We start from the raw sequence: 18,462 nt of genomic DNA on the forward strand, positions 1-18,462 counted from the left end.
TATGTGATTTCTTTGTGTTATCTATACTTTATAGGAAGCAGAGATGGAGGCCTTTTCATCTTTTTTACCAGTACCTACCTGAATGCTGATGTATAATGAATATACATGTAGTATTTTAAGTAGAGTTGTCCTAATTTGGAAAGTTCTCAGAATTGGTTGATGATTCCAGGTAATGAGCCTAATTTTTCACTAGGTGGCAGTATCTCTTCTGAATAAGTATTAACTCCGGAGTGTTTTTCAGTCATAGGGCCTTAGGGAAGACAAATCTTTATTGAGTATCTATTGTGTTGCCAAATTGAACAAGGCTGTGAGATCTGGGAGTCAGACTCTGTGACTCTTTCATGCTTCCTATGTAGTTGATTAAACCTCTGGATTAAACTGAAAAGCAGTCCTTATCATTGACACTAAACATGATTTTTTACCTAAAATTCATATTCATTAAATAGCCACCTACAAAGTCATTGTTGATAGCTTTACTTTTCACACTATGACATGTTTACACAGAGTTTGGGCAGTATATACTTTTACATTCCTATGAAAATGTTTTTATATAACTTACTCATTGACCAAAAAGTTCATGGTGTTTATTACAGCCTATATCTAACATAGTACCTGGTATATTACTGATGAGCAATTAATGTTTGAAATAAGAATTACAGGTCCTGTAGAATATCATTTTTCCCTTAAGTTTTTTAAAAATGTGAAATAATACACATGGTCTATTAGTAAACTTTGGGTCTAATAATAATAGTGGTAGTATTAGCCAAGATATTATGAGTGTTCACTGTGTGTCCCTTTTTCTTATGAACATTTTACATACATTATCTAATACAGTCCTCACAAAACCCCACAACGCAGATGCTATTATTATCCGCATCTTGCAGATGGTGAAACTGAGGTACAGGGAGAATGAAGTAATTTGCTTACCAAGTGTTAAAGCTGTCTCCAGGGCCCATGCACTTAAAACATTAAGCTATCTGTTATAGCTACTTATTTAGTCTTTGTTATTTCCTATTTCATGAAATAACTTAAATTAAGAAGGTAACCAAATATTCCTGTGGTGAAATATATTGTTTGTTTTCAATTTTTATGTATGGGAGGGCCTCAAGATTAAAAAGAACTGTAGTTAGGTTATCTAGTATAATAGTAGTTCACTCCTTTACAAATATTGGGGGTAATTTAATGCATTAAGCCATTATCTTCTCAGTATAGTCCAAAATATAAATTTTCTTTGTTATGTAGCATTAAAATTTAATGTAACTACTTTTACAATATTTTGCAATAAGATAATGTCTAGTTGAAATAAATTTAACATCCATAGTTTGTATAATTTAATGGTGCTCTTGAAATACTAATGGTGAATAATTAAAAAGCAAACTTAGATGTTATAGTCCTCATACTTGGATAAAAAAATTATGCAGTAACAGAATATAACTGATTATATTCTGGGTCAGAGTTTTAAATATCTGTTATTAGCCTGGTAGGAGAAACTAAGAGATAGAAATATCAAATTTTAGGACATGCTGAAACTACCTATTTTTGGTTGTGTACTGAAGCATCTGTTTTAATACTCTTCACATAATGGATACTTTGATTTTTGAAGGCATGTGTCATTCAAGGATTCAGAACATACAGAAAACTTGGTCAACTTAATGGCTTTGAGCATAAGCCAGAGCTCTGATTTCTTATTGAGGTATTTTTTTATGCTTACAAGAAGGAAAAATGGCACAGTGCGAGATTGACAACAGTGTGATAGGAAAGGCTAGAGTAGGAGTCAGGGCATTGGGGTTCTAGACAAAATGGCTTTACTTTATATTTGACCCTAGTCAAATAATTTAGCATTTCTGCATGTTTTTTCACCTGTAAAACTGAAACAGTACCTGTCCTATTTTATCACAGTGTTTTATTAAAGGATAAAATGAAACTCTAAAGCAGGGCGTGGAGCATAGGTATATTAGAGTTCAGGTGATAGTGGAGTAGGAAATCAACACAAGAACAGTAGCATGTATTTGGGGGGATTTGGAGATAGTTTGTTATATTTTGGTGTTCAATTAACAGATTTGCCAAATGGTGGTAGATGGTCTCCCATTTGGCTATAAGACGTGAATCTGTTACTCTTTCTTGTATAGCTTTTTGAAGTTTCATTAGTGACACTTGTAAATTCTACTTGGTGTATAAAATATGTCAAGGAAATACAGAATTATGAACAGGCTTTAAATTCCATAACTGAAGTGTTAATAGAACTTCTGTGATCCATCCACAGTCTCTTAAGATTAGCTGAAGCAGGAACAATCAGGTCCAGTAAAATACAATAAAAAAACATAAGCCTTTGAACATTCTTTTCTTAGTCCATTTAGATTGCTGTAACAAAATACCAGAGACTGGATGGCTTAGAAACAACAGAAATTTATTTTTCATAGTTCTAAAGGCTGGGAAGTCTAAGATCAAGGCGGACCAGCAGATTCAGTGAAAGCTCAGTTTCTGGTTCATGGACTATACTGTCTAGCTGTGACCTCACATAATGAAAGAGGGAAGAGAGGTCTCTGAGAGCTCTCTGGGGCCCCTTCTAAAAGGGCACTAATCCATTCATGAGGTCTCTCACCTTCCAAAGGGCCCTACCTCTAATTACCATCACCGTGGAGTTTAGGGTTTCAACTTATGAATTTTAGGGGAGCACAAACATTCAGACCAGAAATTCTCTACACATAGCATATGTTAAAGGAAGAGGAGGAGAATGCTGCATAACTGCTGAATGCTGGGAAACTTGAGAAGTAGACTTACCAGCTTACTGTAGTCATAATTAGTAATAAAATAACTTACAAGTAATTAGATATCCAGTAAGATAACTATGCCCAGTAACATGTCTTGAACAAAGGAATTAAATGTTGAATCAAAAGGAAATCTTATTGTTAAAATAGTATAAGAAAAATAATATATTGTTTTTTTGTAGTTTATTATAAAGTCAGTAACATAAGTAAACATAGGTTTTAATAGTAACAAACCTTGTATTTGCTTCAAATGCAAGGGACACTGGATTAAATTATCTTATTTCCTCCATCTTCCTCCTATAAAGACAAAAATCTGGGAAAACCACTCTATTTATTATAATTGCTTAAGGCCAGAATATATACAAAAGCACTGAATTCATATAAATCGAAAGGTTGTCAGTTGTGAAAACATTTTAAGAATGTTTAAATTATGTAAAGTTTAGACTCCCAAATTATAGCTGATTCTAAGTAAATTTAGAGGTATTTTTATGGCAGTAACATTCCTGTAATCAAAGGTAATTGCCACCTCTATGTTCTCAGCAGCTTGTCCCTTCTTCTGCTATGCCACTTAGCACAGAGCAGTAATTTCTTACCTCTGAAAGATTCAAACCCCAAGAGGGGGCCAGTGTCTTTGTATTCCAAGAGCCTACCCTCTAGTGCATTCCTCAAAAGGTGATGCAAGGATGGGGGTGAGACTGTTAAAATTGTGAGTTTTTTTAAACATACCAAGTTAGATTAGAGCTAAGTTTTAAACATACAAAGTTAAATGAGCACAGACGAGAAAATGGCCAAGTAAAGAAATAGTTATTTAATTGTAACATACTCCAACCATGGCTTATGTAAAAATGTTTTAAAAAAACCTTTGAAAAGTTAGATGCATAGAGTCTGAAGGCATTTCAGAAATCATCTTTTACAACCTATTTTACAGTGAAATGATCTGTATATTGTCATGCAAATAGATGTATATATTTGTGGAGGGTTGGGGAGGGGAAGGATGTAAGAACTCGTAAGCAGCTTCTGTTTCTAGTATCTGAGAAACTAGGTATTTGTGAATATTTCTGCAGATTTTTTTTTTATGGTTTTCTTCACAGAACTAGAGGTGCTAAAGATAAAGTAGTGTTAATTTGACTCCTTGAAATCCAGTCAGATGGATTTTATATAGAAATTTTCCTTTAGACAACAGAAACAACTATCCATAATTGTTTGTGGTTTGTTTTTGTTATCTGTATCCATTTAGGCCATTTTTATCCTTTCCAAATGGCATCTTAATGTCTGGAAAAATAAATCTTCAGGCAATGCCTTTTGTTATTTTTTACTAGTTAAAAAAATTCCTTTAAAAAGAAAAATAATATATGTTTAGCATAGCATAATACATAGAAAATACAGTTTGGCAAAAAGAGTAAGATAAATAACAAATCCTACTATCCTGTGTGACTATTGCTTCTGTCAGCATACATGCTTCTATCCATGCTCACTCACTTAGAGCTTAAAATGAAATGATACTTGACTAACATATATCTGGCAAGTACAAAAACATGAGGAGTCAGAAAGTGCTGTTAAATGGTTAAACCCAGCTTTACTTTCCATTCATTGCAGCAAAATGAGTGGAATGTTAAAAGAACAATTCTGAAAAGCAAGTAAGGCAAAGATCATGAATGTGATTTTCATGTGTTGATTCATTCATCCCTGACCCATCTACTAATGTGAAACCTTCAAAATTTCTGCCCACAGAGCAGTTTTCTTTTGCAGCTTCAAAGTTTCTGTTGTTCTTTAAACACAATCTTTGAATATTTGAGAGTACATAAATGTTCTCTTCGAACATTTGAACTTCTGAAAAGAAGTCCAAAATGTGTACTGAAAAACAGTACTCAAAACTCAAAAAGCCAACTGTGGAAACAGCTGCATTACCATCTATGAACAATAATTGACAATGAGGAATGTGCAACTCTATAAGGGTGGATTGTAAGCAAGTCTTCTGCTGTGGTAATGTTTCCTGGTACTTATCACCATCAAGGTCAGCTGGGAGAGAGCACCAATTATTTTTCAGCTATTCTTCAATTAGAAAGTGAAAGAAGTAGAGCATGAATATAAAGATCAAAGACCTAAAATGTTTTGTATGTGCTATCCTAAATTCATGATTGGTTAAGCAAGGCTGATAACTAAAAAAAGGTGACCATCCATTTTTATATTCATTATATGTTTTACAAACTATTTTTCTTCCAATTAACAATATATTATGAGCAGTTTTCCATCATGATAATTATACTTCTGAACACATTATAGTGGCTGAATTTCATTTCATTAAATGACTACACCATAATTTATTTAAACAACTGTTATTGCACAATTACACTGTTATACGTTTTTCAGTATTTTAAACAATACTTAAGGACACACCTGGCTACCCTTACTCAGTTTCTTAAAAAAAAATATCTTAGGTACAATGGTTTGTTTAAACAGGAGAAAAAAACGGCATCACTATCTAATTTGCCTTTTCTCCTTACTAATTCCTTCTTTAATTCTTCGAACTGATTACCATTAATTATTATTAGTGAAGTTAAGCACATTTTTATTGATTACAAAGTTCTTTTGTGAATTTTCTGTAATGGTCCTTTGTCCATGTTTCCGTTGGATTATTCATTTTTAATTGATTTTGTAGGGAGTCTGCATATTAAGACTATTAGCACCTTTTCTCACTAATTTATCATTTGTATTTTTTGTGTATGCAGCTTTATTGAGGTGTTCTTGACATACAGTAAACTGCATGTATTTAAAATGTATACTTCGGCAATTCTAGACATGTTTATAGACTTCTGAGACCATCACCTCAATTAAGATAACATTCATCATCCCCCAAAATGACTTTGTGCTCCTTTGTAATCACTCCCTATTTTCCCCCATTCCTTGGCAATCACTATGCATTTATTTTTAATTTCTAGTATTTTATTTCAGTAAAACAATATATACCATGTACTCTTTTTATCTGACTTTATTCCCTCATAATTACTTTAAGATTCATCTATGTTTTAAAGAGTTAATACTAGTTCATCCTTTTTGTTTCTGAGAATTGTTTCATTGTATGGATAGATCAGTTTGTTTATCCATTCACCTGTTGATGGGCATTTTGGTTGTACCCAGTTTTTAACTATTACAAATAAAACTGCTATGAATATTCATCCACAAGTCTTTGTATAGACATGTAATTTCATTTCTCTTGAATAAATTTCTAAGAGTAGAATGCTGGATCCTATTGCAGATGTATGTTTAACTTTAACAAGCTGGCAAACTGTTGTCTAAAGACATTATACCATTTAACTTTCCCACGAGCACTGTATGAATGTTTCAAAATCTCCCTATCCTTGCTAAATTTGAAATGGTCAGTCTTTTTAATTTTAACCATTCTAACAGATGTGCAGTGTTGTTTCATTGTGCTTTTAATTTGCTTATCCTTAATGACTAAGGATGTTCAGTACCTTTCTACAAGCTTAATCCATATGTCTTCTTCAATGTAGGGTCAGTTTGAATCTTTTAAATTGGCTTGTTTGTTTTCTGAGTATTAAGTTTTGACACGTAGGCTTTCTGTTTACTCGCAGTGCTCTATTAGATGCATGATTTGCAAATATTTCCTCCAGACTTGGCTTGTCTTCTGGTTATCTTAAGAGTTTTGAAGAACAGATGTTTGAAGTTTTGATGAAGTCCAAAATTATCAACTTTTTCTTATATAGACTTCGATATTGGATCTAAGACTCTCTGCCTAATCCAAGCTCACAAAAAATGTTCTCCTGTGTTTCCTTATGGAGTCTTATGGTTTAGGTTTTACATCTAAATCTATTACACATGTTTAATTTTCTGTACATTGTGTAAAATAAAGTATGGATCAAAGTTCATTTTCTCACATGTGAATATCCAGTTGTTCCAGCATTATTTGTTGAAAAGATTCTCCTTTCTCTACCCAATTGCCTTTTACACCTTATCCATACATGCTGGCCTCTCAATTCTGTTCTCTATCTATTTGTTTACCTTTATGCCAGTAACACAGTAGCTTGCCTGGTTACTGTAGCTTTATATTAAGTCTTGAAGTCAGGTTATATACAAGTCCTCTCTGTTGTTTTGTTTTTTGCTCTGGTTTGATGTTCACCCTTTTGCTTTATTATTTTTGACAGAATTTTAAAATGTCAAATATATTTACACTTTTGGCTTAGAATGCTCTTACTTTTTATATATATTATTAAAGTATCATTGATATACACTCTTATGAAAGTTTCACATGAAAAACAACGTGGTTACTACATTCACCCATATTATCGAGACCCTTTATATTATATATATTATATATATTATATATAATATTATTTCTTATAATATGATATAATATAATATTAATTCTTCCCATAACCCACTGCAGTCACTGTCCATCAGTGTAGTAAGATGCCACAGAGTAACGACTTGTTACACTGTCTTCCCCATGATCCCACCCACACCATGTGTACTAATCATAACACCTCTCAGTCCCCTTCTCCATCCCTCCCCACTCGCCCTACCCCACCCCTTTCCCTTGGTAACCAATAGTCCCTTCTTGGAGTCTGTGAGTCCGCCACTGTTTTGCTCCTTCAGTTTTGTTTAGTCGTTATACTCCACAAATAAGGGAAATCATTTCGTATTTGTCTTTCTCTGCCTGACTTACTTTGCTGAGCATAATACCATCTAGCACCATCCATGGTGTTGTTGGAGAATTGTCTGTTCATATCCTCTGCCCATTTGTTAATTGGGCCCTTTGATTTTTGGCTGTTGAAGCTTATGAGTTCTTCATATATTTTGGATGTTAACCCCTTGTTGGATATGTTGTTTACAAATATATTCTCCCGTACTGTAGAATGCCTTTTTTGCTCTGCTGATGGGGTCCTTTGCTGTACAGAAGCTTTTTAGCTTGATGTAATCCCATTTGTTCATATTTGCTTTTGTCTCCCTTGCCCAAGGAGATGTGTTCAGGAAAAAGTTGCTCATGTTTATATTCAAGAGATTTCTGCCTGTGTTTTATTCTAAGAGTTTTATGCTTTCATGACTTATGTTAGGTCTTTGATCCATTTCGAGTTTACTTTGGTGTATGGGGTTAGACAATAATCCAGTTTCATTCTCTTGCATGTAGTTGTCCAATTTTGCCAACACCACTTGTTGAAGAGGTTGTCATTTCCCCATTGTATGTCCATGGCTCCTTTATCATATATTAATGGACCATATGTGCTTGGATTTATATGGACTCTCTAGTCTGTTCCATTGGTCTATGCATCTCTTCTTATGCCAGTACCAAATTGTCTTGATTACTGAGGCTTTGTAGTAGAGCTTTAAATCGGGGAGCATAATCCCCCCAGCTTTATTCTTTCTTCTCAGGATTGCTTTGGCTATTCGGGGTCTTTTGTGGTTCCATATGAATTTTAGAACTATTTGCTCTAATTGGTTGAAGAATGCTTTTGGTATTTTGATAGGGATTGCATTGAGTCTGTAAATTGCTTTAGGCAACATGGCCATTTTGACAATATTCTTCCTATCCATGAGCACGGAATGTGTTTCCATTTATTGGTATCGTCTTTAATTTCTCTCGTGAGTGTCTTGTAGTTTTCAGGGTATAGGTCATTCACTTAATTCATTAGGTTTATTCCTAGGTATTTTATTATTTTTGATGCAATTGTGAATGGAATTGTTTTCCTGATTTCTCTTTCTGCTACTTCATCATTAGTATATAGGAATGCAACAGATTTCTGTGTATTAATTTTGTATCCTTCAAGTTTGCTGAATTCAGATATTAGATGTAGTAGTTTTAAAGTGGATTCTTTATGGTTTTTTATTACAATATCATGTCATCTGCAAACAGGGACAGTTTAACTTCTTCTTTACCAATCTGGATGCCTTTTATTTCTTTGTATTGTCTGATTGCCATGGCTAGGACCTCCAGAACTATGTTGAATAAAAACGGAGAGAGTGGGCATCCTTGTTTTATACCTGATCTTAAAGGAAAAGCTTTCAGCTTCTCACTGTTAAGTGTGATGTTGGCTGTGGATTTGTCATATATGGCCTTTATTATGTTAAGGTACTTGCCTTCTATACCCATTTTGTTGAGAGTTTTTATCATATATGGATGCTGAATTTTGTTGAATGCTTTTTTCAGCGCCTGTGGAGATGATCATGTCGGTTTTGTCCTTTTTTTGATGTGGTAGATGATGTTGATGAATTTTCGAATATCGTACCATCCTTGAATCCCTGGAATAAATCCCACTTGATGATTATGGATGATCTTTTAGATGTATTTTTTAATTTGGTTTGCTAATATTTTGTTGAGTATCTTTGCATCTATGTTCTAGGAATATTGGTCTTTAAATTTCTTTTTTTGTGGTGTCTTTGCTTGGTTTTGGTATCAGAGTGATGCTTTCCTCATAGAATAAATTTGGAAGTATTCCTTCCTCTTCTACTTTTTGGAAAACTTTAAGGAGTATGGGTATTATGTCTTCTCTAAATGTTTGATAAAATTCAGCAGTGAAGCTATCTTTTCAGGGATTTTGTTCTTAGGTAGTTTTTTGATTACCAATTAAATTTCTTTGCTGGTAATTGATCAGTTCAGATTTTGTGTTTCTTCCTCCATCAGCCTTGGAAGGTTATATTTTTCTAGAAAGTTGTCCATTTCATCTACGTTATCCAGTTTGTTAGCAAATAATTTTTCAAAATATTCTCTAATAATTCTTTGTATTTCTATGGTGTCCATAGTGATTTTTCCTTTTTCATTTCTGATTTTGTTTATGTGTGTAGACTCTTTTTTTCTAGATAAGTCTGTCTAGGAGTTCATCTATTTTATTTTCTCAAAGAACCAGCTCCTGCTTTCATTGATTCTATTGTTTTATTCTTCTCGATTTTATTTATTTCTGCTCTAACTGTTATTATGTCCCTCCTTCTACTGACTTTGGGCCTCATTTGTTCTTTTTCTAGTTAATTGTGAGTTTAGACTTTTCATATGGGATTGTTCTTCTTTCCTGAGGTAAGCCTGTATTGCAGTATACTTCCCTCTTAGCACGGCCTTCACTAGTTCCCACAGATTTTGCAGTGTTAAATTATTGTTGTCATTTGTCTCTATATATTGCTTGATCTGCTTTTATTTGGTCAGTGATCCATTGATGATTTAGGAGCATGTTGTTAAGCCTCCATGTGTTTGTGGGCTTTTTCATTTTCTTTACATAATTTATTTCTAGTTTCATACCTTTGTGGTCTGAGAAGCTGGTTGGTACAATTTCAATCTTTTTAAATTTACTGAGGCTCTTTCTGTGACCTAGTATATGATCTATTCTTGAAAATGTTCCATGTGCACTTGAAAAGAATGTGTATCCTGCTGGTTTTGGGTGGAGTGTTCTGTAGATATATGTTAGGTCCATCTGTTCTAATGTGTTGTTCAGTGCCTCTGTCTCTTTACTTACTTTCTGTTTAGTTGATCTGTCCTTTGGAGTGAGTGGTGTGTTGAAGTCTCCTAAAATGAATGCATTACACTCTGTTTACCCCTTTAATTCTCTTAGCATCTGTTTCACATATGTAGGCGATCTTGTGTTGGGTGCATATATACTTATAATGGTCATATCCTCTTGTTGGACTAACCCCTTTATCATTATGTAATGTACTTCTATATCTCTTGTTACTCTCTTTGTTTTGAAGTCTATTTTGTCTGATACAAGTACTGCAGCACCTGCTTTTTTCTCCCTATAGTTTGCATAAAATGTCTTTTTCCATCCTTTCGCATTTAGTCTGTGTATGTCTTTGGTTTGAAGTGAGTGTCTTGTAGGCAGCATATAGATGGGTCTTGTTGTTATTTTATCCATTCAGTGACTCTCTGTCTTTTGATTGTTGTATTCAGACTATTTACATTTAGGGTGATTATTGATAGGTATGTACTTATTGCCATTGTAGGCTTTAGATTCGTGGCTACGAAAGGTTCAGCAGTAACTTCCTTACTATGTAACAGTCTAATTTAACTCAGTATGCTATTACAAACACAATCTAAAGGTTCTTTTTTTTTTCCTCCTTTTTCTTCCTCCTCCATTCTTTATATATTAGGTATCACATTCTGTACTCTTTGTCTATCCCTTGATTGACTTTTGGGTTAGTTGATTTGATTTTGCATCTGCTTAGTAATTAATTGTTCTGCTTTTCTTACTGTGGCTTTATTTCCTCTCATGACAGCTATTTAGCCTTAGGAACAATTTCATCTATAGCAGTACCTCCAAAATATACTGCAGAGGTTGTTTGTGGGAGGTAAATTCTCTCAGCTTTTGCTTACCTGGAAATCCTTTAATCCCTTCTTCAAAATTAAATGATAAACTTGCCGGATACAGTATTCTTGGTTCAAGGCTTTTCTGCTTCATTGCATTAAATACATCCTGCCACTCCCTTCTGGCCTGTAACGTTTCTGTTGAGCATTCTGATGATAGCCTGATGGGTTTCCCTTTGTATGTGATCTTTCTCCTCTCTCTGGTTGCTTTTAAAAGTCTATCCTTATCCTTGATCTTTGCCATTTTAATTATATGTTTTGGTGTTATCTTCCTTAGGTCCCTTATGTTGGGAGATCTGTGCACCTCCATGGCCTGAGACACTATCTTCTTCCCCAGATTGGGGAAGTTCTCAGCAATTATCTCCTCAAAGACACTTTCTATCCCTTTTTCTCTCTCTTTTTCTTCTAGTACCCCTATAATACAAATATTGTTCCATTTGGATTGGTTACACAGTTCTCTCAATATTCTTTCCTTCCTAGAAATCTTTTTTTTCTCTCTGTTCCTCTTCTCTAATTTCTATTCCATTTACCCTCTCTAGTCATCTAATCTGCTTTTAAATCCCTCCAATGTATATTTCATTTCAGATATTGTATTCCTTAGTGATTGAATCTCTGTCCTAAATTCATCCCTGAGTTGAATATTTTTCTTAACGTCCATGAGCATGTTTATAATTTTTATTTTGAAATCTCTTTCAGGAAGATTGATGAGTTCAGTTTCATGTTTTCCTTTTTCTGGTGTTTGTGGGATTTGGGTTTGAACCAGGTTCCTTTGAGATTTCATATTTGTATGTGCTGCCCTATAGTGCCCAGAAGCTCTATTCTCTGTTGCTGCTCAGCCTCCTGAGCAGTGTCGGGGGTTGCAGGGGAGCAGCACTGGTCCCTGGGGGGAGGAAAGAGCTGTTTCCTGCTTCCTGGCTGCTGTGCCTGTCTCCACTGCCAGAACCAGTCAACAGAGCACACAGGTATAAACCTCTATGCTTTGCGTCTGTAACTCCTGTAGGCAGGCCTCCCTTTGGCTTACCTGATGCCAGGTCAGGGGCTGCCAGTTTGCAAGCCAGTGCCAGCAGGTCCAGAGGAAGGTGCATCTGGCTGCAAATCACAATGGGGGCTTCAGAGCTACATAGCCAGCAAGGGGGATGGAGTGCCTGAAGCTCCTGAAAGTTCCTTACCTTGTGGGCTGAGTGCACCCACACAATTTTGTCCACCTGACCATTCTTCTAAGCACTAATCTCTATGCAGTCCTTGCCCCTTTAGCAGCCCTCTCGCTGTTAGCAAGTCTCAGACTGACCACCTTTCTTTTGTCCCAGAGCAGCCAGGTGTGGGTCCCTGTTTTCCACAAGTGGCTGGAATCTCAGTCTCTCCAAGTCTTAGCTTTCCAACCCCATTGTCTTAACTTTCCAACCCCACTAATCTCCAGAGCACCATGCAATGTAGGTTCATGCTCCCATAGCATATCTCCCAGTCTGGGTGTTCACCAATATTAGGCCTCCACACCCTCCCCACTCAGTTTCTCTTCTTCCTGCTGATGAGCTAGGGTGGGCAAAGGGCTTGTGTTCTGCAGGATCACAGCTGTGGTACCTTACCCTGTTCCATGAGGTCTGTTCTTTTATCCAGGTGTATGCAATCTGGTGCAGCCTTCTTCCCTGTTGCTCTTTCAGGATTAGTTTTATGAACTATATTTTTGTATTATATGTGGTTTTGAGAGGTGGCCTCTGTCTCACCTCTGACACTGCCATCTTTAATTCTCTCCTGGTATGCTCTTTCAATATCAGATTTTAATCTGTACTTTCTTATATGTTTGTGTGTGTTTACATAGGCGTGGAATTTATATTTTAACACTTGAATCTTTTTGGAGTCACAGCCTCCTTTCCCCCCACCTACTATGTGGATTTTAGAATTTGACAGTTACTCTAAAAAAAGTCCTGGAATTTTGAGTGGGATTACATTTAATGTACAGCTCATTTGGGAAGAATTTACATTTTAACAATATTAACTATTCTAACCATAAACACAGTATATCTCTTTACTTTGTTGTTTCTTCAATTTCTCTCACCAGTGTTTTATAGTTTTCAGTGTGCATATCCTTCACATCTTTCATCAGGTGTTTCCTAAAGTATGTCATATTTTAATGCCATTGTAAATGGAATATATTTTTTTATTTCGATTTCTGATTCATTGTGATTTGTATATGGAAATAGTTTTTTTTGTATGCTAGTTTTGTATCCTGAAGGCTTGCTAAAGCCAATTATTAGTTCTTTTGGCTTATTTTTTAAATTCCATTTAGATTTTTTACACAAATGTGGGTGCAGGATCTGACAGTGAGTACCTCCTTAAATTTCCTTCCCTCCACGCTTTGCTTGTGTCACCCTAGTCTTAAGCTCAGCATGGACAGTCATATTTGTAAAGACAGTTTTGTTTCTTTCATTTATATGTTTTGTCCATTTTTGGATAGTTTCAAGCAGTAGGGCAAATCTGGTCCCTTTGACTATTTTGGCCAGAGGTGTAAGAACTATATTACCTGTCATTTGCTTTTTAAATTTTGATTATGGTAGGGTTTTTTTTTATTTTAATGAAGACTCTTAGTTCATGCAGGAAAAGCTGTCTAAAGTTGACAATTCTTAACATTTTCTGACTCATACAATCCTTTAAGAGATAGATCTGATGAAAGTTATGGGTCTGATTCCCAGAAGTATTTACATAATACACAGATTCATTTCTGTATGTAGCACTAGTTGTCCATAGAATCTCTGAAGGCTCAAATATTGATTCCATGTTATGATCTTTGTTGTAATTAGTTTCTTTTCATGTTAGGAAAGACCTTTCACTTAAAATTATATAAGTAAGGAAATACTTTTTTTAAATAATCATATTTTTCCTCCTTTTATATACAAACAGGCATTTAAAATTTTTCACATTTGTATATTTTAAATGATCAGATTAAATAATGTATGTGAAAGCATCCTAAAAGCCATAAAGTGCCATACTGATGCTGTTGTCCTCATCGTTATCATCATCATCAAAACATTTACCCTTTGAACCATCTGTTCCACTCTGGGAAATTAATTGCAATGATAATTATTTTAAAAAACAAATTAAACAATGAAAGTAATTATTCACACATGGTCTATAATGAGAGAAAGTAGAAAACATTTAATAAATATTTAAAAGAATGCATATTAGATGAGATAAGCATGTAAAAGTGGTAATTACATAGTTGTGGAAAAGTGAAAAATGTTATTATTTAAATTGAAAAAATGTTAAATTTTATTTATACTATGTCTTACATAAAATGTACATATGTATAAAGATTACGAAAGGTATAGAAATTTGAAAACAATTGTTTTAGGAGATGGGTTTGTGAGTAATTTTTTTGTTTTTGCATATCCTTTATTATATTATGCCTCTGACTTTTTTATATTTTCTATATATGTATATTTAAAGTTAGGCTCCCATCCCAATTTGTTGTTTACCAGATCGATATAGTATATGGTCTTCAAGATTCAGTTACAATACTGTCTGGCATAAATTATCTGTGAAATTATTATATCTCCTTCTTTACAGTTTATTTCCCCAGTCATATTGTCTTATTATTACCCAGTATTTAAAATGTATTGTGTAGTTTTTGATCACTTGCTTCATGTTTCAACTTCATAGCTTACTTATTACTTTATTTGCTCTGATGATTTAAATTAATATGGATTCATTTTTCCAGTTGCCCAGCAGGAGGCTGAAATGTTCAAACGCTACAATGGAACATTTCCATTGCCTGGAATACATCAAAGTCAGGATGCTTTATGCACCTGTCCTAAACTGCCTCATCAAGGCTCTTTTCATATTGAGGACTATGTCCACACTGACAGTTCTTCAGTGAAGATGCAGCAAGTGAAACAGAGGCTCGATTCTGTCACAGTATGTGTAATTATTATTTTTTTAATGCAGTTGTAAAGCTAGAAATGTTATAACCACTTGAATCTTGTTTTTCATTGTCATATCAATAAATATTAATTCAACAAAGTAAGTTAGTCACTTAAAAGTAGGCTTTCTTGTACTTTTATAGTTCCTTTCTGGTTACTTAAAAATCACTAACTACAATAAACAAACTGAATTTAGAGTAATCTATCATGCTTTCTTGACTTAGTATCTCTATAAAGATCAGCCCAAGACCTGTTTTTCTGTTTAAAAATATGTGTGCGTGTGTGCATGCGTGTGTGTGTGCATGCACATATACAATATACACACATGCAATGAACACCAATGTAGGAAAATATTTACATATAATACACACAAAAGCTAAACAATAAAGAATAGACTTCAACAAAGAAAAAGATAGAAGAAATATGCATGTACTTCCCCAAAGAGTAGATACAAATTTTTCATAAGCATATTTACAAGTTCTCTCTCACTATGAGGGAAAGAAGTGCCTTAGAAACCTACCTGTAAAACTAGTTAATGAAAATGAGGAGGAGGATGGTTGGTTAAAAGTAGTGTACTCTTCTGTTAGTGATAAATTACTATAAAATCTTTTTCAAAGATAAGTAGTAAAATATATTGAGAAGCTTAAACATCCTTAAAAATATTTGTGTTCTTTGACCATAATCATTCTTCTAGGTAGAATTAGCCTTGAGCTCGTTGAGGAAAGGGACTATGCCGACTTGTTCCTTGTTGTGTTCCCCTTTTGACACGGTGCCTGGCCCTTAATAAATATTATCCCTTTCCCTCCTCCTTTAAACCAAACATACAAGGAGCTACACTGAGATACCTTAATTCTGACTATACTTTCTTTCTCTCTCTTTTTCTTTCCTTAGAAAGTTAGGGAGTTTAAGGTATTCCTAAGTGCAGATCACACTCAGGCTCTCTGTTTAGGTTCATTTGGAACAGAGGGGAAATTTTTATATATGTTTTAGTATAAATTTTAGAATATGACTATAAACTAGTAAATTTATTTTAATGTTATAATTCTTTATATTTTAACATTTTAAAATAATCAAGCAATTCATTGTGTTCCAAATTTTAAAATAAAGTATCAGTAGATAAACTCAGTTTTAAAAATTAGAAAAAAATGTTTTCTTCACTAGGAAAAAAAAAGAAGTGTCTCCTTTGTCTGAAATCATGCATGGCAAAATAACTTCATATGCAGACTTAAGAGCAACTCATAAATACATAAAAAACAAGTTTCCTACAATATCTTGGTCTTTACAACTTAACATCCTGGAGTCACCTTAGTCTTGTAGCTTTTCTCATATAGCTGTCATCTTCAGGTAAATGAAAGAATGTAAGAACAAAAGTATATGTAAAGGAAAAATAAAAGCAGAAAAATATTTTTTAAGATAGGAAATCTCAAAGACAAGGGAAAAGTAAACTGATAATTCATTATAAGAGAAAAACTTGTTTCCCTTAGACTCAATTTATTCCCTTAGACCCTTAATTTATTTAGCTTTCACCAAATCTTTCCTTTCTAAAATTATGTGGAGAATTTGTTTGCTTTGGGATTGAAGTAGATCAAGACTGCCTTTGGAAATGAAAGCTTTGTTTGCTGTGGTTTTTAAAAAACCGTATTTTTCCCATATTGTGAGAATTCACTGAACTTTTTTTTCAACTGTCACCTGCAGTGAGTTTTGTTTCAGAATGTATAAAGTCTGTGTGGAAGTAAAAACAAAATACCATCTTTATTCCCATGGCAGCTCTCTTCGTTTTGTATTTTGTGAGCATTTAGGTTGACTGGAATCCCATCTTCTGTCACAATGCCTTTCTGTTGTTTCCTGTAATTGTATTTTGGTAGACCTTAAATTTCCTTTTTTGTTAAATTGCTACTTAGTGTATTTAAAAGTTCTTCTATATAGAAGTCTAATAGAGAGGACTACATTACTTAAGACTGTATTATTGGAGATACGTCTTTCCTTGTAACAACAGTGGGAATGTTTTTCTAATATAGTTCAAGTTTAGGGTGTGATTTCTGTGTGTGTGTGTGTGTGTGTGTGTGAGAATTACATAATAAATTCAGTTAAACGGGTATTTAATAGATGTTTACTCATTAATACGCAAAGAATATGAAAAGAAAGATAATTTTCTGTTCTTGGTAGCTTTATTATTTAGTCACAAAATAAATCATTTAACTATTTCATAGTTAACAGACTTGGCTATATTTTGCTGCCACAATGTCTAAAAGTCATACTGCAACCGAGATGAGACCTTACAGGTAGACAGTATCTTGAAAGCATTGACAAAACTCATTCTGGGTTTTCAGATCCAGAAATTTGATAATATCAGTACATCCATAGTTACTTAGAATCTGGGGTACCTGCTAAGAATAATCAGTCTTACAAAAAGTTGATATATAACCTTACAAAACATAATAAAAGGTATACCTTTCAAGCTGTCTAAACACCAAGACCACTCACCCTTCCTAAAATTAACCTGAAAACCAGGTTAATGACACATTGTTGAATGTAAGGCAGAGTCATAGGAATAGAGATTGGGAGGATTAAAAAATATCTTATGCCAGTTTTTTAAGAAGGTTGATGAATTTTCTCTACCCTGGAGATTCTACCTTATAATGATTGGTTGTAACCAGCTCCTATTTAATTATGAGTAATAACTAACATAATGAATTCCTGCTAAGTGCTTTATATAGTCATTGTATTCAATCCTCAAAACCATCCTATAGTGTGGGTGCTAGTATTATCCCCATTTTACAGAAGATGAAGTTGAAGCTTACAGGAATAAAGTAATATTGCCATTGTCACACAGATGGTAAGCTTTGGAGCTGAAATTCAGTCCAGACCATCAGAATCCCATTCACACAGTTAACTTTACAGTCTCCTTTTAGTGATTGAAGTACTAATATCCTATAGGTGTAATGTCTGTCCCTTAGAAATTTCTGGGAAAAAAATTGACAGTCCTCTTTTTCAGCACTCTTTTTCTTTAAACTCCACATTAGTTGTTCCCATTTTTCCGTAGTTCTTTACTAGGCTGATAATACGTGCTGGTTAACCTTAACTAGACTTGAGTTTTTTTGTGCCTCCTTAGCAGCAAATTTTCAAATCATCCATTATATGTTGAGTTGCACTAGTTTCTTTTTCGAAAGTGATCTTTTCTTGGCCTTGTCCTGTGAGTTGTAAGCAGTTCCTTTGTGTACCTCTTTTAATACTGGCCATATACTTTACCATTTAGTAGTGTTTATTATTAGATTCTTGTCTGAAATAAATTATTAATGTGAAAATTATACTTTTGGGTCTTGCTACTTAATAAGGATAATTATATACTGTACTTAATTCAGGATATATCTTTTAGACATGTTAATGCTTTAGTACTGAGAAATTTACTATTTATGCTAGGTTTATGGGGAGACTGCAGATACATGTGGGCCCTCCAGAGACATGTTTGTCAGTTCCT

General features: G+C 34.1%; 1 protein-coding gene across 13 annotated transcripts in view; it reads left to right on the top strand.

Annotated features, from left to right (window-relative positions):
- AHI1 (Abelson helper integration site 1) overlaps positions 1-18,462 on the top strand; it is a 203,759-nt gene that overhangs the window by 51,727 nt on the left and 133,570 nt on the right. For all 13 annotated transcript variants that reach the window (XR_008992752.1, XR_008992750.1, XR_008992751.1 and 10 more), the window contains exon 18: positions 14,783-14,979. Coding sequence is in view for 6 of the 13 variants with exons in the window: in XM_057489249.1 (XP_057345232.1) it covers positions 14,783-14,979 (197 nt within the window). In the remaining 7 variants the exon portion in view is untranslated. The remainder of the gene's footprint in view (positions 1-14,782; positions 14,980-18,462) is intronic.

This window comes from Manis pentadactyla, chromosome 12 (genome assembly GCF_030020395.1).
Source record: "Manis pentadactyla isolate mManPen7 chromosome 12, mManPen7.hap1, whole genome shotgun sequence".
In the NCBI taxonomy this organism is placed as follows: Eukaryota; Metazoa; Chordata; class Mammalia; order Pholidota; family Manidae; genus Manis; species Manis pentadactyla.